This window comes from Acomys russatus, chromosome 3 (assembly GCF_903995435.1).
Source record: "Acomys russatus chromosome 3, mAcoRus1.1, whole genome shotgun sequence".
Lineage (NCBI taxonomy): Eukaryota > Metazoa > Chordata > Mammalia > Rodentia > Muridae > Acomys > Acomys russatus.
The window spans coordinates 61772082-61800057 of record NC_067139.1 but is presented as its reverse complement, the minus strand read 5'-3'; the positions used below and the strand labels follow the sequence as shown (position 1 = coordinate 61800057).

The window sequence follows — 27976 nt, the reverse complement described above, 5'->3', positions numbered from 1 at the left end:
ATGTCACCAACAATTGGTCAGTCTCGGGGTACCCATGGCGAAGTGGCATCATCAAGCTGTGGCCAGTGACTTAAGAGTGATTTCTAGGTGGGGTGTAATCCATTCCCCACATCAAAATCAGGCCTGGATCTCAGCGCAGGGGCTTCCCTAAGGAGGCATGGAGAAAACAGAGCCCTGGGTTCCTGCTTTGTCCCTCTTAAAGCCTCGAGTGGCCTTTGGAGGCTCTTTGTTCTGCTTCAGAGGCTCTCAAGTTCTTTAACAGACTGACGGTTGCTAAGCAAAGGCTATTCAGTTCCAATAAGTGACACAGAACTCTGCAGTGAATTTGTCCCTAATCGATGTGCCCCATCCACTGTTGTCCAGGCAGCCGGGCCTCTGTCCTTGGATTGACCCAAATCTCCTTTACTCTTGTCCCTGCGGCCTGTGGATAACAACTCTCCAGGTCACAGAAGGACTCTGAGGTCACAGGCACTGAAGGTTTGTTCAGCAGTTTGGGCACGCCTTGGGAGGAGATGTACACGGAGGGAGATGCTTGTGGCGACAGAGTCCAGCATCCCGTCTCCCTTTTCCGTTCTGCCTGCAGCCACTCAGCCTCACTTCAACTCTGTGTCTGATTCAGCTAATGGGACTAATAACAACAGTGGCTTCTGAGGAAGCTGACTGAATATCAGACATGCTATGCACGCGCAGACCCTTGGATCAGCTGCAAACTGCCGTGTGCCTGTCAGTAGAGAGGACAGAACAGCGTTTGGATTCTCCACGCTCTTAGCTAAAATCACTGCTGTGCTCCGGGTAGCCCCTTCCCGTTTGCCAGTCTACTCACTAGTCCTGCTCAGCTCTCATGGAGAAAGCAGAGCCGCCATACTTCCCCCTTGCTCTCCAGGTGACATGCACCCAACTTACCCAATTTGTACCCCTTGCGTTCAGTGTCCAAGCATGAGGGACCTCTCTTCACCATTGCTCACGTCCTGGGCCCCCAGGGACCTTTCTCTTGCCTTTGCTTTTTGGCCTTGTGCTTTCTATTGCCATGCTCCCCTCTGCCTGCTGATATACAGCCAGCCCTTGGTCCATGCTCTGTACAGAATGCAGGTGACCCTCCGCTAATAACTCAACTTCACTGATGCTCCTGCACGCTATAAACATGATGCAATAGATATTTGTATGCTAATAACACCAGTTGTAGTGTCAGTGCTGTCTGTGTACATGGCTATTACACTTTACTATTAATGGAGTGAAGGCAAGGGGGAAACTCCCTAAATATTCAAAATAGGCAAATCATCACAGACCTAACTACATAGTTGTGTGTGTGTGTGTGTGTGTTTAAATTTTTTGTTCACTTGGTTGCATCCCAGGATGTTGGAGTCTGTCTTATTCTGCCTACTGGAACCTTGTCCCCTTCTCCTTTTCTTTTCTCTTGCAGAATCAAGCCTCTTGAATGAGTTGTTCAGATCACGATCTCCATAGTCTTCTGTTCACTTGCTGTTTGGCCAGTGTAATCAGTCTTCTGAAATGGCTTGCATTTCTGAAATTCCTCACCTCATCTCATTGTCTTCTGTGTAGTCACTGAGCTTGAACTCTTGGTTTGAACCACATTTTTCCTTTTGGGTTCGGTTACAGCTGAGCCTTTGCTCTGCGCTAGGTTCCCGACTTTGTCCCATCAGTGCCTCCCTCGTTCTTCTGTGGCCTCATGGGGGTGTATGACTGCTAGTGACTCACAAATTCACGTTGACCGTGCCCCACTTTCCTGAGTTTCCTCTGGGAAGACCCAGATGTCTTTTTATCATACAATCGGTTTTGCTTTTTCTCTCCTGTTTTTTATCTCTTTCCCCTGTTTTTTTTTTTTTTTTTCTTCTCATTTTGTCAAATTTAGTTCACATGGGTAAACAAGCCAGAAATTTGAGAGTTATCCCTGGCTCTCAGGCAGTCACCAGTTCTGACCACCATTTTGTTATTGGTGGTCCTTGAGCTTGATGCTTCCACACCACGTGGACTCTCCCCTGTACCACCACGATAACAATTTCAGGGAATTCCCTACATTGCCTTCACCAAAACCATCCAAAAATTGCTAACCACACAAAATGCATTAAATCCAAAAATGCCAAAAAATCAGAAAACAGTGAATGAAGTCAGATGTTTATTTAAAACCTCTCTGGTGAGACTGGGGAGGAGTAGGTGACAGCCACAAAGCCTCGGCTGGACACTAGCTCAGGACGTTTCCCTTCTCGGTGTATCTGGGTCACCCAGGACAAGTGGCTCAGCACAGGTCCTGTTAGCTCCTAAGGCTTCCTCTCTCCAGTTACAAACCAGACACCAGGTTCCCCCTACACAGCAGAGCTTAGTGAATGCCAATTGTGCTTAGCACTAGAGGGCGACTCTAGCCGGAAGTGGTGTCTCTGTAGGGATCTAAACAGCCCTGGCTACAGCTGTTACAAACAGGGCATTGGTTTGCTTATTAATTGATTGATTTTTAATTTTTAGCATTTCCTTAATTCTTTGTGAGTTTCAGTTCCATTCATCTCCTCGTCCCTTCATATCCACTCTCTGCTTTTACACACACCCCAGGCTGCAAACAAACAAACAAACAAACAAACAAATAAAACAAGGTATAGAAAACGTCTCATCGTGGAAGCTAGCACGTGTCACACAGTATATATCCTTTTTTTCCATACATCTTTACTTGCAAATGTTCATTGCAATGAGTCACTGGTCTGGCTTCTGGCTTCCGCTACACTCTCAATACTGAATCCTCATTGGGACCCCTCTTTGGTAAGGATGAAGTCAGCTACAGACAATTGTCAGAATTTCCCATGACTGTATCTTTAAAGAGAGCAGCTAAATCCTACCCCCTCCCTCAGCTTATTTTATTTACAATATCAGTTTTTGTTGTTGTTGTTGTTGTTTTGTTTGTTTGTTTGTTTTGAGACAGAGTCTCTCTGTGTAGCCTTGACTGTCCTGGACTCACTTTGTAGACCAGGCTGGCTTTGAACTCACAGCAATCGACCTACCTCTGCTTCCTGAGTGCTGGGATTAAAGGCATGTGGCACCATAACCCAGCACAATATCAGTATTTTACACCCAAATATTTTCTTTGGGTGGCAACCTGCAAAGTACTTCCATTCCACAGTCTCGTTTGAGATCCATGCCACCTTAGCAGACAGACCAAGAAGACACTGGCAACTTTATGTTCTGCAGCATGGATTCAGTTTTAGAAAGATTGATTTGTTTATGTAGTGTGGCTGCCGAAGGCCAGGAACCAAAGAGTCTTAATTCACTGATTTCTATCCCCACACTCACATCCCACAATACCAAACTAACCGCAAAGCCTTTTCTATCATCCTGCTAGAGTGGGTCTGCCTGGGCCCCTCCCTCCCCTGAAAGCCCAGGGAAGTCAGACAAGGTCCTCCTCTTTCTGACAGGTGACATGGTTGCTATCAGAAGGCCTCTGCTTCATCTCATGGGTCCCTGAGATTACACCATTCCTGTTTCACGTTTCCAAAGCTGCATGTTTGGAAGAAGTCTGGGTCCTTGCCTTAGATGCAGCAGTTGTCAGTTATTTAACACTTATGTTGTTTGTATTGCCCATAAACTTCGCTTCACTTATAAATGTACATCAGCGATGTAACAGAAATATTGAAGAAATTTTTGCAAGCAAAATTAAAAAAAGAAAGAAAGAAATCACCCTATACTCATTACTCTGGAACTGGGTTTTTAAAATTATATTGTTTTTCCTTCTTTGCCAACACTTTCTATTTTATTGAAGCATAATATACATGAAAAATATTCAAATGACAAGTATGCAAAAAGTATTTTAACAAAAAGAACATATGGTTGCCACCCAGAGCAAAAATGCAAGGTTAACAGCACCTGGGGTGCCCTAGCCCACCACCCCCATCCCAGCCAGCAGCCTCTCAGCCCCAATCTGTTTATCTCCAAACACTGAATTCCATATAGTATTTTCCCACATTTTAAATTTCATATAAATAAAGTAGCAACATAAATATTCTTTTGTAGGTTTCTTTCACTTCAAATTATGTCTATAAGATTTAATGACATTGTTGGGTGTAGCAGCAATTAATTTTCTCTATGATAAAGGGAATTCTTAAAACTTTTGGTCTTAGGAATGCCTTACTTTCTTAAAAATTATTGAAAAATAAAATTAAAAAGTTTTGTTTTCATAAGTTATAAATGCATTGGCATTTATCACAATGGAAACTAAACCAGGATTTTAAAAATAGTGCATTTATTAATTAACTTGAAATACTAACAGGAAACCTATTGTCTGTAAACATAAAAAGTATCTTGAGTAAGTAATTAAAATTTTCAAAAGAAAATTTATTTTATATTTTAATAAATCGTTTAATGATTAACTGTGCAGTTGGGAAAGAAGCAACAATTTACTAACCTTTTTAGGAAATAGGCATTTTTCTCTGATAGTCCACCAAGTCACAATAAATAACAATGTTTTTAAAGCTCACCTGAAATCTTAACGAAGCAGTTCTACTTTAAAACATTACATTGCTTGGGTCTGCCTTGCACGCAGACTAGAGACTTTAATCTATATTGTATTTTGGAACATGCATTAAAGCATGCGTGTCACACACACTGGAAACACTGGTCTCCTGAGTTGTGTCTCACATTGTTGAAACATTTCATTACTCAGTGTGCCAGAGGCATTTGTCAACTCAACAAAAAACACAAACCTAGTAGTACCTGAGAGGAAACCTCAATTGAAAACAAAACAAACCACCTCTAAGTGGAAAGAGCCAGGGGGGATGGAGGACAGGAAGAAAACAAGGCCCTCTACCTCAACACTATCAAAGCTCATGTGAAGGCGCAGAGACAGAGATGGAGGCAGTGTGCACAGGGCCTGCATGGGTCTGCACCGGGTCTTTTGCATATTATGGCTTCTGGGTTAGTGTATTTACGGGATTCCTGAGTGTGTGAACAAGTAGGTCTTTTTTTCTTGTGCCTTCTCTTGGACTCCTTTCCTTCTGTTCGTGTTGTCTAATTCCAATGTGTTAGCTTTTGTTTTATCTTATTTTATTTTATTATCCCTTAGAAGCCCATGTGTTTTGTAATGAGCGACAGAAAGAGGATGGATCCGAATGGGAGGGGAAGTGAGGGGAAACTAGGAGGAGTAGGGAGGGAACAGTAATCAGGATATAAGTGAGGGAAAATTATCTATTTCCAATAAGAGAAAAAAAAAGAAGAAAAAGGAAATAAAGAAGGAAGGAAGGAAGGAAGGAGAAAGGTCCAGGTTGAAACTTTGGTACAGGAAGGGGTTTTACAAGATTATTTACAATGGAACAATGAGGAAAATGTGTTAGATTCAGAACTATAAAAACACGCTGTTCAACACTGCTGGTTCTGGGATAAATTACATCCAGATTAATACTATTAAAAATATTGATCTGTAAATTCATCTGTAGTGTATTTTCTTGATTAATAATCAATATGGGAGAGTCTAGCTGACTATGGACAGTGTCACCGGAGGGCAGGTATTCGTGGGTGCTATAGGAAAGCTGGGTGCTCAAGCCATGGGCAAGCAAAGCTGGTAAACAGCACTCCTCCATGGTCTACTCTTCAGTTTCTGCCTCCAGGTGTCTGCAGGGAGTTCCTCCTGCCCTGACTTCCTCAGTGACAAATGTGACCTGAGAGTTGTAGGGTGAATTAACCCTTTCCTCCCAGGTTGATTTTTGCCATGGTGTTTTATCACAGCAGTGAGAACTCGTGAGACACACAGCATAGAAAAGGCACGATCAGGTCTCCAGTCATAATCAGAAAACCCTTTGGCTGTTGGGAAAGTACATCACTCACAGGGGCAGATGCAAAAATTTAAGGCCCCAATGCTTAACCTCTCAATTTTGGTCACATTTGGCAACAAATGTTGCCACTTGTTTCACTGGGGATGGCTTGTTCAATTGGATTACCTTCATGAGAATAGCTGCCAAATACTAAATGGTAGTATCTGTGGTTTTGTCCATCGGTCATTCTTTCAAATAATAACAGTGCTGTTCTGGGTCAGAAGCCACTTGTTTGACTCACAAGCACTGTGACTATGTAATCACTACTCCTTGGGACAGCCATCAGCTGTTTTGGTACCCAGACATGCTCTCTGTAGACTTCTCATTTTAAGACATGGACTATTAAGCCAATAGATTTGAGAATTGAAACTTAACAGAAATCCCACCTTTAAGTCATCATCCTACAGATGTCTCCCAAATGAGGTTCCAGAAGCCTTTACTCAGCTTCTCTGTCTCACCCTGCTTCTCCGTCACACCCTGCTTCTCCTTATCAGCTGCCAAAGGAGGTCACGGCTACAGAACGCTGGGTGTGATGCTTTTTGCTGCCCTGTTTCCTGAGGATCTTGATTCTTTGTGGTCTGGACACCTTGGTGGACTTGGAGATTTGCTCTCCAGCACTCCCTCCCTGACACCGCCATGCAGTCATAAGCCCTGCTAAACTCAGCTATCTAGAGGCTACTTTCTGCTCAGGGGCCCAAGCTCCTGTTCCATTTTAAAATATGCAAATATCTTAAGGCTAAAAAGCAAAAGCAGTAAAGTTAGGCAAACCTTGGTGAGTTTTCTTTCTTTCCAGGACTGTGGATCAAGCTGTGCCTCTCCTGACCGCCTCTCTGCTGTCATAAAGCAGGTTACTTAAAGCTCTACAGTAATTTTGGTAATTATTCTAAAGAGCAAGGTTGAGCCTATCACAGCTAAAGAAAGAAAGGAGCACACAAGTGTGGATGAAATGTGTTGTGTTAGTGGGTCAATTCGCATAGGTGAAGTCACCATTCACAAGAGCGTGAGTGCTTCTGCCAGCAAACCCTTGGCCATCATTTCTTGTGGCAGTTGCTCAGGGTGGAGGCTTGTATCCCAGTCTTTCAAGTATCACTAAGCTGTGGTTGCCTTCCTCTCTTCTCCAGGATTTTGTGTCCTGTATAGAAAATTACAGAAGAAAAGGACAGGAGCTCTATGCATCTCTGTACAAGGACTATGTGCAGGTAAGGAACAGAGGGGATCCTGTCCCTAAAGAGCATGCGTGGAGCCACCTTGAATCAAGAGAAAGAAGATTGGGAGGCAGAGGGCCTTTGTGTTAAGTTTTAGAGTGCAAAAAGTCAACAGGCGATCATCACAAATGGGTTCACCTTTCTCTGCTCACACAGTAAGTAGGCAGAGCATCCGCAGGTCAGCAATGTAGGGTAGCGTGCTACCTGTTACTGCTCACACTTCTACTCGCTCATGAGGCAGTAGGTGGGCACTGGGAGTCCAGGGTGCTCCCAACCCTGCTGGGAGCTGGAGGCATGATTACAAAATACCCACCTGGGTCTCCTGCTTGGATGGCTTCACCACACGGGGGGGGGGGGGGGGGGGGCAGGGGAGAAGGGTTCAGATGAGGTCACTTCACAGCTCAGTAGCTACTTGTGATTTGCCGTGGGGAATTCAGCAAGAAAATAAGAGATTAAAACAACAACAACAACAACAAAGGGGGGGGGGGAGCTAATTCGGGATACTCAGTTGTTCTGTCTGAGGAAGGGAACGTGTAAGCTGAGATCTGTAGAGGAAGATATGGGCCGGAATATCTTAGGGAGCAGTGCTTTGGCCAGAGAGAAAACGCATGTGAGGGTCCTGAGGGAGAAAGACCCTGGATGGCACTGGTTAACCGGAAGAAGTGGGTGGAAGGGCCTGGGCTAGGAGACCCAGAGTCAGGATGAAGCTGGGGCCCAAGCACAGAAGTTCCCCTATCACATCAGGGTTTTGATTCTAAATGCAGAGGGCTCTCACCGATAAGGGAGGGTCTAGCCACTCAAAGCACACGCACAGGAGTGATTCTGACAGGACACTCTCAGGCCAGTCAGAGTACCATCTGAAGCACAGGATTTCCCCTTTCCTAGGTGTTTCCTATTCATGAGGAGCAAATGAGCCAGGATTATATCCTTAACCTGTGACTGGTAGGCAGCAGATATCCACATGCGATATACTATATTATATGCTACGGCTAAGAAGTTGGTTTGTAGTTGATATTAGAAATAGAACAATTTAAATGAGCACAGCACGTGATATCAAAAGTTACCAGTCTCTTACTCACAGAGGAAGGTGTATGTCAAAGCCTATGCCCTAGGCTGAAAAGACAGCATTTATATACGCCACCACTCTTCCTCGAAGGGGTTTCAAACATAGTAGCGACGCCAAGGGTGAAGGAGGAATCTACAGACAGGACAGGGTGACAAGGCTCAAATTGGAATGTTCCACTGTGAGAGCGCAGTGGGTGAAAGAAATCATCAGCACACCTGCATGCAGGTGGTGGAGCAGAGGCGTCTCAAAGGTTGCAACATGGTGCCCAGGTGCTGGGAGCCAGAATAGCACTAATCTCCTAGCCTATGTCTCAGGCTTGGGAGTCCAGGGCTGCCCTGAGATTAGGGTTTCCGAGCTGTGTAGCCTACACCCAGCTACACTGTCTATCAGCACAGCTTACCCAGACAGCAGACCCCGGAAGTGTGAGAGAGGGTCCGTGGGAAGCTGTCGCAAGGTTCAGCCAGAGCATCTGGTATTTAGACTTGGACCAAGACTTTGCCATGAGCACTTGCCACGACTTTGCAAACTGCATTACATAGCTAAGGGTGCCTTGCTAGTCTGTGGCTATGGGACAGGCCCTTGAACATCAGCTCTTCCTCCCAATGGATGGAGCGAACGGTGCTGCTAATAGATTCAGTTATTGCTGAAAGGGAAAATAGATGAGTTTAAGTTACGTCCTTTTTTTGTAGGGAAATCTTCTTCACATTTGGATTATTTTGAGGCAGAAGAAAAAATTTTTAATCATCTCACCAAGATCCTTACCTTAACCCCCCCACCCCAAGAACCCAAGCCACTAATTTCTGTCTAGGAGGGAGAGTGGAGTCTGGGCTTTCTAAGTTCCTGCCGACTCTGCAAAATTGAAAGTTTCTGTGGGTGGGACCAGGACTTAACAGAGGTGCCAGCCCAGAAGGGAGGCACCAGTCTCCTGAAATAACCAGCCTGGCTCAGTTTAATAAATGGGACCTGATGAAGGTTGAGAAAGTACTTGAAAATACGTGTGACTTACTGTTGGTTTTGTTTACTTAGAAAAATCAGCATTTTTAAAGCATTTCACGTTTCCAAGTCGTTAAATATTTAAAATGTTTCAATATTTAGAGGAATGCAGATGTAATCACTGTCTGCTGGAGATAATGGGGTCTGGAGCACTCACCCCACTTTTCTGACGGCCAGCACACTTTCTCAACACACATAGCATCTGCAAAAGTCAAGCTCAACTTCTAGTCTGTTTGTTTTGAGACAGAGCTTTGCTAGGTAGCCCTGCCTAGCCTGGAACTCGCTATGTAGACAACAGCACAGCATGTGAGGCTCGCAGAGATCCACTTACATCTACTACCCAATCCCTGGGATTAAAGGCATGAGCCATCATTCTTAGGATAAGCTCAAACGGTGACAGAAGTCAGTATTTTGAAGTCTGATGGTTACTCAGGGTGACCTTCTGCTAAGTCAGTGCTTCTCAGCCTGTGGGTTGTGACCCCTTTAGGGCCACATATCAGATATCCTGCATACCAGACACTCAGGATTCATAATAGTAGCAAATTACCATTAAGAAGTAGCAATGAAATAGCTTTATGGTTGAGGGTCACCGCCACATGAGGAACTGTATTAAAGGGCTGCAGCATTAGGAACCAATGTGCTCAGTGAACCCAAGGAGACCCTCTCCCAAGGAGGTGGCAGTAAAGCCAGAGGCTTCAGTGCAGAGCTGCCAACAACAAGACTTGTCCAACTGCCACTTTATTCCCCATATCTCTGAGGTCCCCAGGGATGGAGGAAGCCTGGAGCATTCCTGCTTATTCCAACCCAGTGCCCTGGGGGTCATCCCAGCATTGTCATATTTGATAGTTACTTGCCTGTCACTTCTCTACTGGCTCTAAGAGTTCTTCTGGAACTACCCCCCATCTTCTCTAACATGTCCAGTTACCCCTCTGCTTTGTCCAAGCCCTGTCCATTTTCTTCTCTGCAGAGTTTTTTGGTTTTTTTTTTTTTGTTTTTGGTTTTGGTTTTTTTTGGTGTTTTTTTTTTGTTTGTTTGTTGTTTTTTTGTGTTTTTTGTTTTTTTTTAATTTTCTGTTCTGTGTCTGGACCAAGCTATTCCCGTGACAGGGCCTTGCTATGATGGACAGAGGTGCCTCAGCCTGCCTTCCCCTCATAAAACACTCTGAGAGATGCTGGTCACCCCACTAAAATGCTCCTCATACATGCTCTTCTTTGGGCTCCTTGGGGACTAATGGGCTGTGTCAGTTCTACCCCAGTCTCTGTCTCATTAAGCCTTTGCATGGCTTTTTTTTTTTTTTTTTTTTCTTAGCCACCAGGGCCAGGGCATCAACACTAACTGGCTTGTGCAACTGATAAAGGGACGAAGAGCTCAGGGGAGAGGAAGGCTTCAGGCAGAGCTTGACCCACATGGCCAGCCTCCGTCACCTCTCTCCTCTCCGACTCCTTCTTCCTTCCTTCCCGCTTCCTTCCCGCCTTCCCTCTTCTCCTCTCTCCCTTCTCTCTTGACCATTTCACTCTTTAACCACTCCCTGCTTCTCTTTCTCTCACTCATTCCTTGTCTCTCACACACGTACACGAACACACACGCGCGTGAGATTGCTGGTGAGTTTGAAGCTCAAGGGACACATGGAGAGAAGGGTGAGTCTTGGGTAAGCTTACTCTGCTGATCCAGCCTCATCCTGAAACAAGATCACTTTCTAGTTTGTGTCAAGCCACATGTTTTCAGGGCTGCCCCTGCCCAGGGGAAGTGCCCTGTGGAGGTTGAGAGCCAAACTCACTTCCTCTGCCTGAGCTTCAGAGAGCTCCAATGCCAAAAACTGGGCCTAGCACACATTCAGATTTCCTTTCTCCTTAGGCTAATTTTTTGTAGGCTAAATTTTTGAAGCATCTGTTGCCTCTATTACTATATTTATCCACCCAATTTCTGAAAAACAAACATTTAGGACAAATGCCACCAGATATTAGAGCAACTACAGAAGCTCATTTGAAGTTAATTCTGCTGTTCCAACTAGACTAAAGCGTTTCTTTGGTAGGCGTGGCATGAAACCTTAGTGTGGCTTGCAGAAACAGCGTGGGGTGTCAATGTGCTTGCTAAAAGGCTTAAACTACATGACAGTAGAAGATAGGGAGGTAAAGCCACACACACAAACCAAGGACTTCATGAATGTTAGCTTATTTGCATGTACACTCAAGTTTGCTTTCCTTTGACTAATCTCTAACCCTATAACATATAATTCTGTAGCATATTCAAGAATCCTATGATGTTAAGATGTAAAGGTCCGCACACTACATGCAGACCAAGTGTCTCATTTAATCATTGTGGATTCTGAAGTCCAGAGGTAAATATGACTTGCTCAAATCAGCAGTCATCATAGGACTGTTGGTCCCTACTCTACTAGAAAAGTTCAGATCTGCTGGAGGACCAAGCATTATTTTAGAAGGCAGGAGCTATGGAGACCCCAAGTCCTTGGGATCGGTTGCTGCTTGCCCAGTCCCTCCAACAGTCTAGTAGCTTGGAAGGCCCAAAGGCTGCACAGTTTTCTCCTTCCTCACCCGAGTCTGAATGATCATGAGACTGAGAAATAACTTTCTTCTCTTGGCCTGCTCCAGAGAGGATGCTATACATAACGGCTGTGGACTACCTGGAGGAGCATCTGAGGCAGGCCTACAAGGGGAACGTGTCTAAGCATGGTCTTGTATTTCTGCTTTGCAGAGGTGGAAAAGTGGAAGCATCGAGGCAGCCACAGCCTGGGCCAGGATGCGGGAGCAGCTCTTTGGGGAGCTGGGACTGTGGGGCCCAGTGCAAAAATCCACACCCTGTTCCCAGTGGGAACTGGACAGGAGGGAAGGACCAGCTCGCATGAGGAAACGCATCAGACGGTTGCCTTCATGGGAGGCCCTGAACCTAGGAGGGTGCAAGGTAAGCGCTGGGTATGGTGGCAAGTATGCCGGAAAGTGGTTATGCGTCCTTCACCGCTGCCTCTTACCAAGAAGACAGAATGTTCCTAGATAAGTCAGGACAGTCCTCAAACTTATTACTGAAGTAATTTATCGGGGGTGTTGGGGGGATGGGGCAATAAATAACTCCCCCTCCCGGAGCCTAAATGAGTGGGTAGACGAGTGGGTGGGTGAGTGTGTGAAGGGCCATACTTAAGCCCTGACCCATCACTACAAGTCCATTGTCTATCGCATGAGCCTTTTGTCATTGCACACTTGGTATATGCCCTGCTAGGAATTAGTTACTGCACAAACAAGTCCTGTAATAAGTTCTACAGTGAAAAAAAATCTCACAAATTCAGCAATTCTGTAAGCTCAAACCAGTGACCTGCTTAGTCCACACAGTACCCAGGCAGAGGGATCTGGCCGGTCTCTAGGGGCTGGCTCTCCCCCAATCCCCAGAGGCTTATAGAACTAGATCATCAGATACATATTTTTACATTTTCAGGGGAAGAAGTCATTTGGCGTTATTTTATAGTGGATAAAGGGGAAAAAAAACCCAAACAAACAAACCTGGCAACAGTTTTTCATGTCCTCATCAAACATATGTAATTTAAAGTAGATTGAAAGACAGCCTTCTGAACACTGAAATTCTGGGTATCCCCTCCCCCCACTGTATCCATTCCAACATGGTACCAATCTGTCACCCCAGCATCTTTATCCATGCTAAGCCCCCTGAAAACTTAAGGAGAAAACTATATTTAATTTACTCACTAGACACTTGTATTTTAACAGTCATCAACGACTGGCAGCATCTAGTATATTTTTTCCTTAAAACATTTTTTTAGAATTTGGGGGACGGAGAAAAGGCATCTTGCTCACTGTGTGGGCAACAGTGCCAAAGCTTGGCTCTGTAACTTGGTCCCTGGTCCCTATGGCTGTCCAGCCCAGATCCTCTTCATGGTGGCCCCACATGCAGACAGCCAACATGCTGTCTGATCCCACCCTGGCACCTCCTTTGGTAATTACTGTAAGGGAGGCTGCAGTTTCCACCTTCACTCTGAAACAACGAACACTTTCGTTTTACATGAACCTGTAGGAGTTAGCACGTTCTTCCTTTTGTACCAGAGTCTAGAGTAAATTAAGGAAGTTGCACTCATTCACATCTGTCTGAGGATCGGTGGGGGAAGGAATGGGGTACAAACAACATCTGAGATTTATTTTCTCTTCTCTCTGGTCTTATTTCAGAAGAGCCAAGACAGAAAGGGTGATGTTTCTCAGACAAATGCTGAAAACCAAGGTACTGAGTTTATAACTTTATCTTTTTTCTCTTCAATAATTAAGCCTATTGCTGATTTCATCTAATACCCTCACTAAAGATATTACTCTGTGTGTGTGGGGGGGGGGGGGAGGGAGGGAAGGAGGGAGGAGAGAGTCAATTTTGTGTTTTCCCTTATGACTCCTCTTTTGAGTAGTGAAATTGTGTCTTTTACGCTCACACCTGCAGCCTGTGACTTCCTGAGATCTCAGGGGTGGCCAGCCGGCTACTTCTGATGTGATGGCAACATCTCTCCACTAGTAAGCCTGGCTCCCTCGCTGCTTGAGTAGCAAGTTTGCTGATGGGGTTGCTGCCTGCCAGCCGGCTGTAACACAAGCCTAGAGCTGAGAATGCCAGGCTCTGATCTCAGGCTGAGTTTGGGGTTCCATTGTGGCACAGGACTCAGGATGACAATGTGCCCATTGGCTTCTTTCCTCTACACTTTAAGCTCCCAGCCGCAGCATCACAGCACCCCTACCTGCTCTACCTCTCTGAGGTAGGGGCGAGGTGGTAGGAAGTGTGTGCTGGATTTCCATAGATCTATCCCTGGGCTGCTTCATCTTTTAGTTGGGTGAGCAGAACCTGTGAGTATCTGTAACCCTGGGCCTCATTGATATCGCCAGCACATACCCTAATACAGACCTGTTGCAAAACAGTACTAAGGGCCTTCTTGGTGCTGGTCCCTACAGCACTAAGCTCTGTTCAGAGGGCAAGCTGGTGAGCACTAGCTCTGGGAGCAGCAGGCACTTTCATCCTTCCAGATGTGAGATTCCTAGGTTGGAAGGTTGTCAAAGAGCTGAGCTTTGGCACAAAGAAAATGGCTCATAGCTCTGCAGTCATGAGCAGCACACCTCCTCTAAATATGGGCGCACTCGGGACCCGTGGATAGAGAAGGAGCAAGTTGAGGACACCTATCCTGTCATCTGCTTAGCTTGGATCCAGATGTTCTGGCTCTTGGCAAACAAATCTAGCCATGAACAGAAATGACAGCAAATACCATATGGTTCCTTGCTCAAGCCACCATGTCTCTAAAGAACAGGACAGGGGTCTTGTTAATTACAAAACAGAAATACAGTGGATACCATTCAATGCCGTTTAAACTGTTGGAAAACCTTTAAAGTAAATTGGTTAAAGCACTTATTGCATAATCTTGAATGAAATTTTCGCAAACGCAACACTTATGTTCAAAATCACACATATGAATACATTCAGAAAAGACACCAGAAGCTAGCTAGTCCCTTTGTGCATAGTGAAGCTAAGCATACTGAGGCAGAAGAGACCTTACATTGTACTTAGGGAGACCTGCTTCACACTCCCTCTAATCCAGTAGCCGTATGGTCTTGGGCAAAGCCCCAAGCCTTATTCATATTTTTTCATTGGCAAACTGAGGATGAGCTAGGACTACATAGACAATGTCCAGCCCAGAGCGCCTACTGGAGACCGACACTCTTCCTACTCAGGGCACGCGAGTGTTATTCTTTCTGTTTGTTATGGCATCATAGCATCTCCAACTCCTTTAAACAAGACGTTAGAGCTTCTGTTGTTTAGAAATAGCAACGACACTCTTGTAGAAGAGAGAACCAACACGTTCAGGAGGTGCAAATCCTAGAGAGACCTAAAGAGAGATGCTCCATTGATCAGTGACAATGGATTCAAAAATGTTGCCTTGCATCCATTTAATGGCTGTAGAGGAGCCATGGGATGGGCATACACAGTTTTGCCAGCTCATAGGAGTGTGGACTATAACACAGGTCAGGCAGCTATATTCATTCTAAGGAACAGTGGAAGGGCACACTGACTACTTCCACTCCAGAGCCTCACAGTTCCTCTCAGTGACAAAGGCTCACTCTGCATGTCCCCCACTGTGGCATAATGTGTCTCACACCAAGACAATGTGTCCAGTTTTCACTACTGCAGATGAGCTGACATCAGAAGAAGCTGAGAGCAGGCCAGACGAGGTGGGAATAGATTGCACACAACTGACCTTCTTCCCTGCCTTGCATGAAAGCCTGCAATCAGAAGATTTCTTGGAATTATGCAGGGAAAGACAAGTCATTTTACAAGAGCTTCTTGATGGAGAAAAGGTAACACATGGGTGGAGCCACGGTAATCCATTAAGAGTGTCCGACAAGACCGAACTGGGATGTCATTGCCCATGTAGGGAATCTCCAATAATGTTCACACCTGCCTACTACATGAAAGATGAATAGAGGGAGCAGGCATGGCCACAGGAATGTGTATTATCTTCAGATTTCTACTAATTAAGAAAGGTTACTTATAAAGACAAAAAGGTGTTTCAGTTCAGAGTTCTAGAGTTCAAGCCCAGGACTGAGCATCCCCGTTGGTTTAGAACCCTGCTGGGGTCTGCATCATGGTGGGAGTGTGTGCTGACATCTGGGCCAAGAAGAGAAGGGATGAAGGAAGAGAGGAAGAGGAAGAGAGAGACATGCAGGCTGGCATTCCATTAGGCTCTTCATGGGCACACCCCCAGTAACTTAAGTACTTCTCACTGGGCCCTACCTCTTGAAGGCATAAGGCATCTCCTAGTATTGCCACCCCTTGGGACCAAGCATTGATGCCTGAACCTTTGATACTTATCCAAACCAAACCAAAGAGCCATGGGGGCCTCACTAAAGTTGGGGGTCTCAGAAAAGGGTCCTTTTACCTAAGTCTAAAAACAGAATGGAAGATGAAGCACGTATCTGAGAATAAAGTTCAAATCTCTTCTGGCCACATCCTGAACAGTCCCCAGCTAGCCTTTGTGGACCTGCTTTCTCGCCTTTCCTGTGGAGCTGTTAGCATGCACTTCACACAGTTCTGGCTAGGTTTAGATGGGATAGCAGAAGAGACCAACTGAGAATGGGGCACGCGGGAGATGCTCAAGAAAGGCTATTCTCCTCCCTTTGCAAAAAACCTGTGGGCATCAAGTCTTGAGTATAAGCTAGGTCCTTCCATGGGGGTGTAGGCAAATGAGGTAATCTATCTAAACAGGAGGGGACAATGAGGAGACTGTAAAGAGATGAGTGCATGAGCCTGGTATACTGGCTGCCCCTGAGGGTAGATCTAACTGGAGCCTGCTGAGTGACTAGTCTGAGTTTCTGGGAACAGATGACAATCTAGAGGGATGGGAATGGGCACTTGCAAGTCTCAGGAACTGTAGCACATTTCTTAGCGACAGGATCCTTGCAGGGACTCCTAGGGATTTTAAAGCTGGATTGGTCTTTCCCAGGGCTGGAATGAGAAGACTGGTTTGAAATGCCTGGCCACACTGGCTGGTAGTGACCTTTCAGCAAGCATTCTACCTGCACAGGCACCAGTCCCAGGGTGTTTCTGGGATCTTATTGTACCAAGCTACTGGCTTTGGCCATCATAAAGGCTTATCTAACTGTAGCATTCTACTTATCTGGACCTTGCAACTGACTCTGCAGCTAATCTTATCTGTTCCTTGCTCTAGAACCTGAGAGCTGGTGTGTCCGTTGTCTTTTTTGTTTGTTTGTTTGTTTCTCTCTCTCTACTGTCTCCCGCATTAACTCCCATCATTGCTGCCAACACCCAAAACTACCTTCATTTGCCTACCTCTGTCATTGCTGATGTTGACACCTAACCCCAAGTACCCAACACACACACACACACACACACACACACACACACTTACCATGACCCATAACTGAGGACTAATTGCTAACAGTTGGCATCTACCAACATATTAGCAAGATCACAAAGGTAAATGAATAATAGGTAAACACCTAGTCAATTGATGAGTGCTGGGAGGCCTGGGTTTTCTACAGAAGCATCCTAAAGGGATTGATTATATAAAGCAGCAATGCTGGGGGAGGGGCAAATTTCCTCCCCAAAGGATATTTTGCAATGCCTGGAGACAGTTGGTGTTTTGTTTGTTTGTTTGTTGTTGTTTCTTTTCTTTTTTCATGACTGGGGCCTGGGATTTATTACCAACCCTGGAGGTCAGAGGCCAGAAATGCTGCTACATTCCCTGTCCATGGTGAGAAGGGCAGACACTGGGGGATAAAGACAAGTGCCAGCTTCTCCCCACTTTGCTCATGGGAAAGGGACATCAGCTTCACACTGTCTCCAGTTCTTCTCAATGCTTTGGCAAGAGGAGAGCCATGCAGCTGGGTGTGGCAACATAGACTCCTAACTCTAGCACATGAGAAACAGTAAAAAAAAGTAAAGCAAGATTAAACAAAACAGCTAAATGGAAGATGCTCAACCCTGCAATGCTGTGAATTAGTTTTCCGTTGCCAGCTAACAAATGGACAAACTTAGTGAACCCAGCACTGGTCCTCGGCTGGTTCTGGGAGAGTCCCTTAGCTCAGGGATGCTGACACAGCTGCGGAGCCTTCAAGAGGGCCTGGGTTTGCATCCCTTTCCAGGTTCATTCAGATGCTGCCAGACTATGTCTGAGGCTTGATGGCTTGTCAGCTGAGGCATCTTCAGCTTCTTGGGAAAGGCCTGTATCCCTCATCCTGTGGTCCTTTCTCTCCATCTTCCTAGCTGGCAACCAGTGTGTGTCAAACCTTTCTTACTGGTGAATCTCTCTGCCTCTACCTCATCCAGCCTCTGTCTTCTGTTGTTATTCTCTATGGGACTCTTCTGGGCTGAACTCAGGGCTCGTCTTGGCCTCACCAGATGATCCAGGAAGATATCCAGAAGTCAGGCCCCTTCAGAGCAACCATCTAGCCTAGCTGATGTGTGGCACTGGGATCTCAGGAGATGTCTTCGAACTACAGCCTGTTATATTGGGTACCATTGTACCTGTTACATGGGTACACTGGCTTTATCCCTGTGCACCATACCCGCCTAATGCTCATCTTCAACTTCTGGGAAAACTTCTGTAGACATCTAAGTGTCCTTATTCTTCCAAGACCATTAGGGTCAGGTCACAGGGGTGAGGGTGTCCAGTCTTTCCTGACCACAGCTGAGGTCAAACTCTGAGGTTTCTAGGCCTGGCCCAGAGGAGTCCCAGCTCCAACCTGTCACAGCCAACAGGAATCCTTGACACATTTCCTGTGTCTGAGAGTCTTGTTTTTGCCATTGCATGGCTTTCTAGGAACATGTACCATCCAGTAACAGGTTTATTGGGGTCTCATTTGGGTAGACTAGGATCTGGCCTGTACAAGTGACTGTCTTTCCCATACAGAAGCAGGGCAAGCAGTGGGGAGGTAGGGGTGGGGTGGGAGGGGTTGTCATCCTACCTGGCATTTTACTTAAACTTCCAGCTCCTTAGCCTCGCTGTTACACAGCAGGAAGCTGTCACAGTGCCTTTGGCTGCAGCAGCGGGGGTCTGAGTAATGTGCTTAAATCCCAGCAGGGGCAGAAAGAAGAGAAGTAACTGAAACTGTTAACTCTCACTTAGTGTTTGTGTCCCTGTGCCTGCGGGAAGAGGATGGGTGGGGGGGGGAGGGGGGAGAAGGAAATCCAATATTGGTAACGTGGGACTGGATGCAGACATCTGTACAAGATGATGCTCACCCCCAGCTGAGCAGTGGTGCTTTGCAAATGTTGCTTGGATTCGTTTCCTTGGTTGGGTTTGATGCCTACTGCATAGGTCACATATTCCTGGTCCACCGTGGCCTTATGCTTGGTTAACTGGTGCTTTATCTCTAGTCTGCCATGGCCTGGCCCCTTGTGTGTGTGTTTACCTTATTGATGCTCTTGCATGGTCTTATCCCTGATCCGTGGGTCTCCCATTGCTTTTGTCAAACATGGAACTAGTCTGAGGTGGGCTGAGTGCAGGTATCTTTGAAATATGAACCCACTTAAGCAAATGTAGAGAAAGTTTATCCATGTCTTCACAAGACATCAGGCCTCACACATTTTCTGAATTTCTAAATAAAACCTCCTTGGACAGGACATGACAGTGTATCCCTGCCCCCACCCCTCTGCTGCCTCACGACCCTATATTTTTGTCTCTGGAGACCTCAGGGCACACCTTCCTTCTAGTGAGCCTGGTGGTCTGTCTCTGCTGAGACTTTCGGAGTTGCAGGATCTAAGTGAGGGGAGGGGGCCAGGGATGTCACAGCTCCAGAGTGGCTCCAGCAGAGTTCATTTCCTTGTGTGATCAAGTGAGCTCTCATTGCCTCCAGCAATACCTGGGAAGGTAATTATTCCGTTACTCAGAGCTGGCTCTGCATCATTGATTAATGATTCCCAGAACCTCAGCACGGTTTCCCTGCAAACAGCTCCACTGGCCGTTTGTGTGGTGGATGTAATGCATGTTAATTGTGGGCCTGTCAGTCACTGCGCCCTGAGCACAGTATCTCATACCCTTCCATTCAGCTTCTGGATCTGTTTGACTCAGAATTCCAGGGCTGGTTTCTTTTTGCTGTGTGTTATTCTCTTTGATTGCAGGTCAACTTAAACAACTGAATCTTTTTTTTTTTTTTTTTTTTTACACACATACAAACTAAACGTAAAAATGTGACTTTGACCATGGTAGCCAGCTCAAAGGGGGATGTTTTGGCTCTGGATAACATCTCTTACAAGCTCTTCCTGGGTGTTTTGAACTAAAGCTGCTTGCAGGAGGTTAACAACGGTAGGTATTGACTTTGTTGTTTCCAAACCTTCTTTTTCCAGTGAGTCACCAGGACTTGGTTAAAAGCACAGTTGCACATGTCATCCCTGATTAATGCCTTCTGAGGCCCTCTGTAACGTATGCTTTACACGAGGTGATCCTTCAGTTGACCTATAACTTACCTTCCTCATTTCTATGCATGCATAAGCTCACATAAATGCACACATACATATATGTACACACACGGCTGGCCTTTTAGCTAATTACACAGAGGTACACACACACACACATACTAGCCCTAACTCAGTCTTGGGGTCACCTCCTTGTAAATTACTTTCTCTCATGCAGCCTTTGCAAAAGACACTTTCACTGCTGTTTCAAAAGCCTGTCCTTTCCCACCCTTGCTGTGTGGAAGGTGCAGTTAGACCATAAACCTTTTGAAGGCATGATTCCATTCCTTCTGTGTTTCCAGTGGGCGGGGCCCTCGCTAACACTGCCGTGTAAAGATAAATGAAGGAACAAATGGACAAGTGAATGCCAAGCAATATGTTTAAATCAGATGAAACAGTTGGCTCTTGCCTGAACTGCTGGCCTTGGCTCAGCTTCATGTGTGTTCTTCGAGTCATCTGCACGAGAATCTTCTATGTATGTCCTCAAGATGCTATTTCAAAGCCTCAACTCTGCCCCTGCTGAACTGAAACTTTTAGGAATTCAGCCTGGGAATACAAAGTTTGTGCTGCAGGCAGCCTTGATGACTCTTGCTTGTGCTACTGCTTCCAGTAAATGCCTATTAGTTAGCCTTTTTTGTCACTGCGACAAAACACTTGAGGAAAACAACCAGAAAGGAGAAAGGTTTATTTTAGTTTATAGTTCCCAGAGTTTTGGGCTCTGCCGCTTTGGGTCTGAGTTAAGGGAGAACATCATGGTGGCTTGAACATTCATATGGCAGGGTCAGTTGCTCACTGTTTGGAGAGTAGAAAGCAGAGAGAGAAAGTGAACAGCCAGGGAAAGCTATATTCTTCAAGGAAAGACCCAAAGCGACTCACTGTCTCCGACTAGGTCCCATCTAATTAAGGCATGATGTGGCAAGTCCATCGGTGGGCTAGTACATTCCCCAGGTCAGAGCCTTCATGATCCAGGCACCTCTTGATCATTCCATCCACGAGTTGACCGACAAGCCTTTCCTACAGGAGCCCTTGGAATGTTTCAGATCTCAATAGACCCTCAAGTCCAGGTTTATAACACCCAGAGATCCTGACTAGTCATGCTGCCAATCAAGTGCTAAGGAACATACCCTTAGTGATGACGGCGCAGGAACTGAGCTTTGAGCTGCCTTTGGGACTTGTGGCATGTTTCACATTATTGGAGCAGGCAACTCTGCCAAAGTCAAAGTCATGGTCTTTCCACCTGTTCCCAGAGCCTGCAGAGAAAGGAGGGAGGCTTGACTCAGCTGCCTACTGTGGAAGTGGCACAGACAGGCAGGCAGGGGGCATCCCTGCTCCTTGTCTGGGAGGGAGAAGTTCTTAAGGAGAGCCAGCACTGTGCTTCTTTGCATTATTGCTGTGTCATCGCTGCGCTCAAGCAAAAACAAGCAGAAGCTCTACATTGCTTTAGGATCCTTTTGTCTCATTACTGGCGTGGCTGATGCTGTAAGTAATTGCGATCCACTTAGAAAAAGTAGATACCAGAGTACATGGGAATCAACACAAATAGGAGTTTTGCAGGCTATCTCCCTTTTTGATAGTTTTAATTTAGTTTTTATCAGCAATCTTTTTTTTTTTTGAAAATCAAGAATAATAATTGAACTCTTATACCTTCAGATGCTATGTCAATGGATTCAGCAACCACCTGTGAATAAAAAAAATATTTTGAAGCTTTGTGTCTGTACTGAGCTCTTGCAGGCTCTAATCCCTCCACTCTACCCCAGACAATACAGCAGTGTAGAGAGTCCTGGCATTATGTTAAGTATTATAAATCATCTAAAGATGATTTAAAGAAATAGGGAGATAGAAGGAACTCAGGTATCTGTGGAATTTGGTAGAAGTGTACAGAGGTTCTGGAAGCATCCCTAGGGACACCAAGGGAGGATTGTGCCTGATTCGTTTGCTGCTCCTAATAGCATGCACTGAGGACATGAGAAGGAGCTACATAGTTCATGTGCTCACAAATAGAAGAGAGATAATAGACACATGGGCAGCTCCAGTGACAGTTGCCTCTGGTGACCTCTGTGGCCTCAGCTTTTCTGTCTACGGACCTGAACACTGCACCAGAGTGTAGACTAATGATGCCACAGACAGCTTCCAAAGATGTATAGTCAGCCTTGCCCTTTCCAGATGCACCATGGAAGCCCTATGTGTAGGCCACACCATGGAAGCCCTGTGTGTAGGCCACGTGCTCTTCTAAGCTGCCTCCCAGTGACTCTAGCTGCTGTTGCCATTTATGTTTCATCTCCAGCCTCCCTAGCTTTCCAGACAACCTGTTGGCCATCATCCGCAGATGGAGGTGTATTTACTTTCTTAGTTATCCACCCACTGGGAATGACCATACATCATCTAGCAGGTCTTTAAGAAGTTCTCCGGGAGAAGCAAAAGTTCCCTTGTCTGAAGTGATCGATAGCGTCGAGGCATGAGGGATTTCTTAGTCATGAGTAAACACGGATGGAGCCCTCCCAGGGCTAATTTAAATGGAAGAGCAGGTAATAGTTCACTTGGGCTCATTTTCTAGTTTTTAAAATGCCATCTCTTTTCTAGCAGAATCAATTTTTAAGCTATTAACCCAGCTCTCTTCAGACATTTTTTTCTTGTGGTTTGGTTTATTCTGGTTGTTACTTAAGCCTCCCCAAAGGGAAGCAACGGATCAGACCATGGCATGTGCTCCAAAGCCCCACTGCAGGAACTGTGGAAGTCTTAATGGAGGTGGTGCTGAGGGGAGGGGAGAGGTTCTGAGAGTGCCTATGCCAGGTTTGGTACTATGGCTTCGCATATCAACTTATGAACTTGAGGCTGGGACCTCTGAATTTCACCTGTAAAGGATACAAGAAAAAAAAGTTTAGTGGACCTGACATAACACTCTGTGATTAGTCTGTGATACTGTACTAAAGGACTTAAGGCTCGGTTGCTTTAGTAAAGAAAAGAGGTTTCTTTAGGTATATGGGGTTTGATGGCTGAAGGCCTATATGGAGTGATTATCTTCTAGATGGCAGAGTCTCAGGGTAAGATAGGGCATCATGTGTCAAGATACAGGGAGTATGTGTGAATGTGTATGTATCTTCTGATTTTCTTTTAAAGTCAGCACTCAGTCTTAAAGACTCAGCCCTGATGAAGTTATTTATATATTTAGAAACCGACTTCCAAAGAGCCCCTCTTTTATACCCTCAAACCTCACAATGGGCATTAAACTTTGAATCCTCGGGAAATACAGTCAAACTGAATGTGAGTTTTAGCACCATCCTAACCATGCTGGCAAGGTATAAGTCTGGTGCCACTTTGCAAGGGAGCAACTGGCAAGAGCTGTGAGAATTTAAAACACCCTCATGCTGAGACTCTGGTCTGGTCCCTAGGACTTTATTCCTTAGCTGAGCTGTACCTATCAATTCAAAGTGCCACATGCAATGAGGGTGGCTGTCACAGCACTGTGTATGCCAAATATATGAAGGCATGTGAATCCATGGAAGACTGGTGAAATACACTGCATTGGAACTGTCTGCTACTCTTAATGAAAGTCAGATGAGTCTACAAGAGGCAGTCAGGAAGGGGCCTCAAGTGGGCTGCTCAAGGAAAAGACTAGCCATAGGAAGGTGATGGGGAAATATGGTGCTTATGTGAAAACAAGAGCAGTGTCAAAAAAGCCCGACTTGCACTCAGAAGGTCTTTGGGGTGCAAACATTCCTGATTCCTTGCCTGGCTCCCCTCTTGTCCTCATGAGCTCCCTGTGAAATGAACCATCCCAACAGCACAGTGCACTGACTCCTCCAAAGCAAAGCACTGAATTCACCAAATGACAAATTGATCCAATCTATTGTAAAGCCCTTCCTAAAATTTATTTTAATATTTGTTTATCATGTATACAGCTGCATGTGTGCCTGCATGGCAGAAGAGGGCACCAGATCTCATTATAGATGGTTGTGAGCCACCATGTAGTTGCTGGGAATTGAACTCATGACCTTTGGAAGAGCAGCCAGTGCTCTTAACCTCTGAGCCATCTCTCCAGTAAAGCTCTAATTGCCTTTCCCAAATGCCTCGCCAGCTCAGGCTGTGCTGGTGGGAACTGAGCCTCAGGGTGGATTTTGCTGGAACAAACCACAGTGCTGGTGACTGTAGCAAGACTTTTACTTATTTATCTAGTTTTAGAGATGAGATTCTCATTTGTGGTCCAGGCTGGCTTCAAACAAACCTCTCAACTAATCCTCCTCCCTCAGCTTTCCAAGTAGCTGGGAATACAGTGCATGCCTTAGTCAGCCTTTAGTACACACACACACACACACACACACACACGCACACACCCCTTCCTCAGACTTTAGTACTTTACAGGTATGTGCAACATTCAGCCTTTTCCTTCACCCTTGCACCTTCACACTGACACTACAGGATGTGCCGCACCTTCTTTTCATTCTGCATTTTGTAAGGATGGAGACACTTTGAGAAAATACTGACCTTGGCCTTATTCTTCATCCCTTTAGTTCTCATTCATTATTTATCTATTCATGCTGGAATCTGAGTAGTTGTCACAGGTCGGAATCCCTAGGAAGAAATCCCTAGGATCTCCATGTGGATATGCTCTCAGGAAGTATTTTGGAGTGGGGAAGTCAGAGTTGACTTGGCACAGTTGTGCCAAGCTGATCACACCCAAGCAGTGGCTCTGAACTGAGGCAAAGGGGCCCTAGCCTCATGACTCCATATTGACCTGCGGCTGAGGGTAAGATGTCGCTGGGAATTGATATGCTGCTGTCCCAGGTGCTCTCCGTCAGTGAAGGAGTGTGGGCTGCAGGCCAGGAGTGAGTGTCTGCATGGCCAGTGAGCATCCTGGACACACACATGCCTTGGCTTTACAGAGACAGCAGTGCCAGGCTTGCACTTGTTCTGAACATGCCTGGGTTCTAGTCCTGCCTCGGCCACTCATTGGCTATTGCCAGATGGACCCTGGAATCGTGTTTGTCCTGAGTAAATCATGTCTCCTTATACTGGCCATGTAAACATGAGTTGAACGAAGACAAGAACAAGACATACTAACGTGGGTAGGAGAAAGCACAAGAGGCCTTAATCCTACACAAAGAACTGCAGGTAACTAGGGCATGCTGAGAGCAGCAGAAATAGTCTTCCTCAGGGAAGAGCACACTAACTGGTTATCCAATACCAAGTGGTGAGCCCTGAAAACATACATACAGGTAACACTATACAGACTAAGCACGTAGTATTTAGGAGTATGTATGTATGTACGTGTACATCTATGGATGTAACAACAATTAATGACAATATAGGCCTTGAATTTTAAAAAGCAAGAAGGGATAAAACAGAGGGGTTGGTAGGGGGAGAAAATATAAGAAATGGCATAATTATAATTGTCCCCGACCCGCGGGTTCAGTTATTCGTGGAGTGGCGAGGAGGGTCGCGACCTGTGAATAAAGAATTGTGCGCGAGAGAGACATGGGCCCAGGGAAATGGCTTGTCGAGGGCCGTTTATTGTAAGGGGGTATCCAAATTTAAAGTGAGCTTCTGAGAGGGTGGGGGGTAGGAAGGAATGCAGTGGAAAGTTACAAAATCTTCTGGGCCAGGCCCAAGGACAGCAGGTGTGGAGTGGGGCGATTATTCAGAAGTTGCGATACACCGAATGTTCTCTTTCTCAAGGTCAGGCTGGATCTTTTGTGGTTGCCAGGCAGAATAATTATTTCAAGTATGCAGACAGCTGTGGCTTTCAGCCAGCAGGGCCTCTCAGCCACTGGGGCAGGTCAGGCAAGGTCCTATGGCTCCTGACATATCTCAAAAAAAAAAAAAAAAAAAAAAGAAATATCTTTTTAAAAATGTCACCCAGATGGCTTGAGCAGAGTGGTAGTGTCAGTAGGTCAATTTAAGATTACACAGGGTACTGAGTTATAAATGTGCCACGCAGGTTGTGATTGGGATAGTGTAGCCTGTCATTCTTGTAAGCCACTACCATTGTCACCTCCAAGTGTGCAGTAGGTGGCTGGTCACTAGCCCCTGTCCTTCATAAGAATTATGGGGATGTGTCGCAGTCTGACTCTGGTACTCTGTCTCCCTCCAGGTGTCTCAGAAGCTCCCCTTGGTGATCGTACAGGGCCACCTGGTCTCAGAAGGGATCCTGCTCTTTGGCCAGCAGCACTTTTACATCTGTGAGAACTTTACTCTGTCTCCCACAGGTGATGTCTACTGCACCCGCCACTGTTTATCCAAGTGAGTGCTCCACTTTCCCCAGCAGATTTCCCCAAGCCCTGTCTCCTTCTGGTTGGTTCCCCCTCTTCCCTTCTCCTACTGTTTACTGTGGGCTTAGAGCCACAGGATAAAACAAAAGACATGGTCATGATTCTCCTAGCCAGCCTCTGGGCTAGGCAACAACATGGCCGCCCTGTATGTCTCCCTGCCAGGCAATGTATCATAACACTGGGGGACTTTCCCTCAGGTTATTTGGATGACAGGCTTCAATCATACCAGGGTACACATTCAACAACTGGCTGGCTGCCCATTATTCTATATGAGACGGTGGCAGCTGCCTGAGGTACTCAAGTGCCACAGGCAATGCAGACATGTTGGAAAAGAGGTTGGAGCACACTATCACTCTGGAATGGAACATCCATGATACTGGGATTGGAGGCGCCCACTTCTGCAGCCATAGTTGGGAGACATCCTGGCACTGCTGTGGTAAGGGGGAGGTGCCTGAGGATATGGCTAAGATCTAACATGAGCAAGGTTTGGATAGGCCTTTCTGAGCCATTACCCATGTAGGGTGGCACAAGTGTTATCCCAACACTCAAGAGGCCGAGGCAGGAAGATGCCAAACCTGAGGCCAGCAAGGTCTATAAGTGAGAATCCTATCTCAAGAAAACAACCAAATGAGGAAAGAAAGTGGAGTCTCTCACCTTTATCCCAACTGGTAGCAAGACATCTTAAGGCCCTTCTTAGAGACAGATGTTTGGTCTTTCGGGGTTCAGCTATTTCCTACTGAGAACTCTGTGCTCATGAAAGACAACTACTCAACGTCAAACTTAAGAGCTTTTTGCAGGTTGTCGAGTTGTGTGTTTTTTCATGGTCCTTGCTCTTAATAGATGGAGAGGTTTTCCACTGCAGTCTGCAAAGGTTCCTGTGGTGACACAGCAGCTTCTTAGCCTGTTGACTTTCAAAGTGGCTTACTCCAAAGTCACCCAGAGGGGATCGTTAGAACACAGACTTCTGGGCTCTGCCTTTTTCCCTTGTTTCTAATTCAGTAGGTCTTCTAGTGTCTGATATTTTGCCAGCTCCTGGGTCAGGCTGATTCTACTAGTCACCAGGGACCATACTTTGAAAGCCATTGTTTTCAGATGTTGGCAAAGAATTCAGTCTTGACCTCTCAGTAGTACGAATTTTAACTCCCGGCTGTCACGACTTCCAGCTTGTGTCAGTAAGCCAGCGTTAAAGAGTATGCAGAAGAGTGCATGGCAGACCACCCTGTTTAGATTAGGGTTGAAATTTGCTTTCGTATACTTAGTGATGTCCTTTCTGCTCATTCCCATCTTTTATTCGTACCAAAACCTCCTCCATTGCTGCAAGTCTTTGATGATTTCCCAACGCTGGAGGAGCATAATTAATACTTGGCACACTCATCCCATCTTCTTGCTCATGTTTTATTGATACTGATCAATACAGACACTGGGTCTGCAGGCTGGCCTTTCGACGCTGATGGAAGCTCTCTGCTCCTCTGCTCTTTCCAGTTGCTCAGCATGCCCACGTAATGACATGCACAACCCATCGTTTCAAGCTCCACCTAGGCTTGGATTGAACTGGCTTTAGCTAAGATCCTATTGATCACCTACACTTTGTTTTAATCATCAAGTTGTCTATCTCTGCACTTGTAGTAGAAGCCCAGTTGTCGGGCATTTGATTTATAATGGCAAGAGTGACTTCCCTTGTCTGGA

General features: G+C 45.8%; 1 protein-coding gene across 1 annotated transcript in view; it reads left to right on the top strand.

Moving 5' to 3' along the window:
* The window catches only part of Wdfy4 (WDFY family member 4), a 238370-nt gene that overhangs the window by 130691 nt on the left and 79703 nt on the right, over nt 1-27976 (top strand). Inside the window, exons 37-41 of the mRNA XM_051141818.1 lie at nt 6926-7003; nt 11781-11987; nt 13253-13304; nt 15225-15406; nt 26113-26261. Of these exons, the coding sequence (XP_050997775.1) occupies nt 6926-7003; nt 11781-11987; nt 13253-13304; nt 15225-15406; nt 26113-26261 (668 nt within the window). The remainder of the gene's footprint in view (nt 1-6925; nt 7004-11780; nt 11988-13252; nt 13305-15224; nt 15407-26112; nt 26262-27976) is intronic.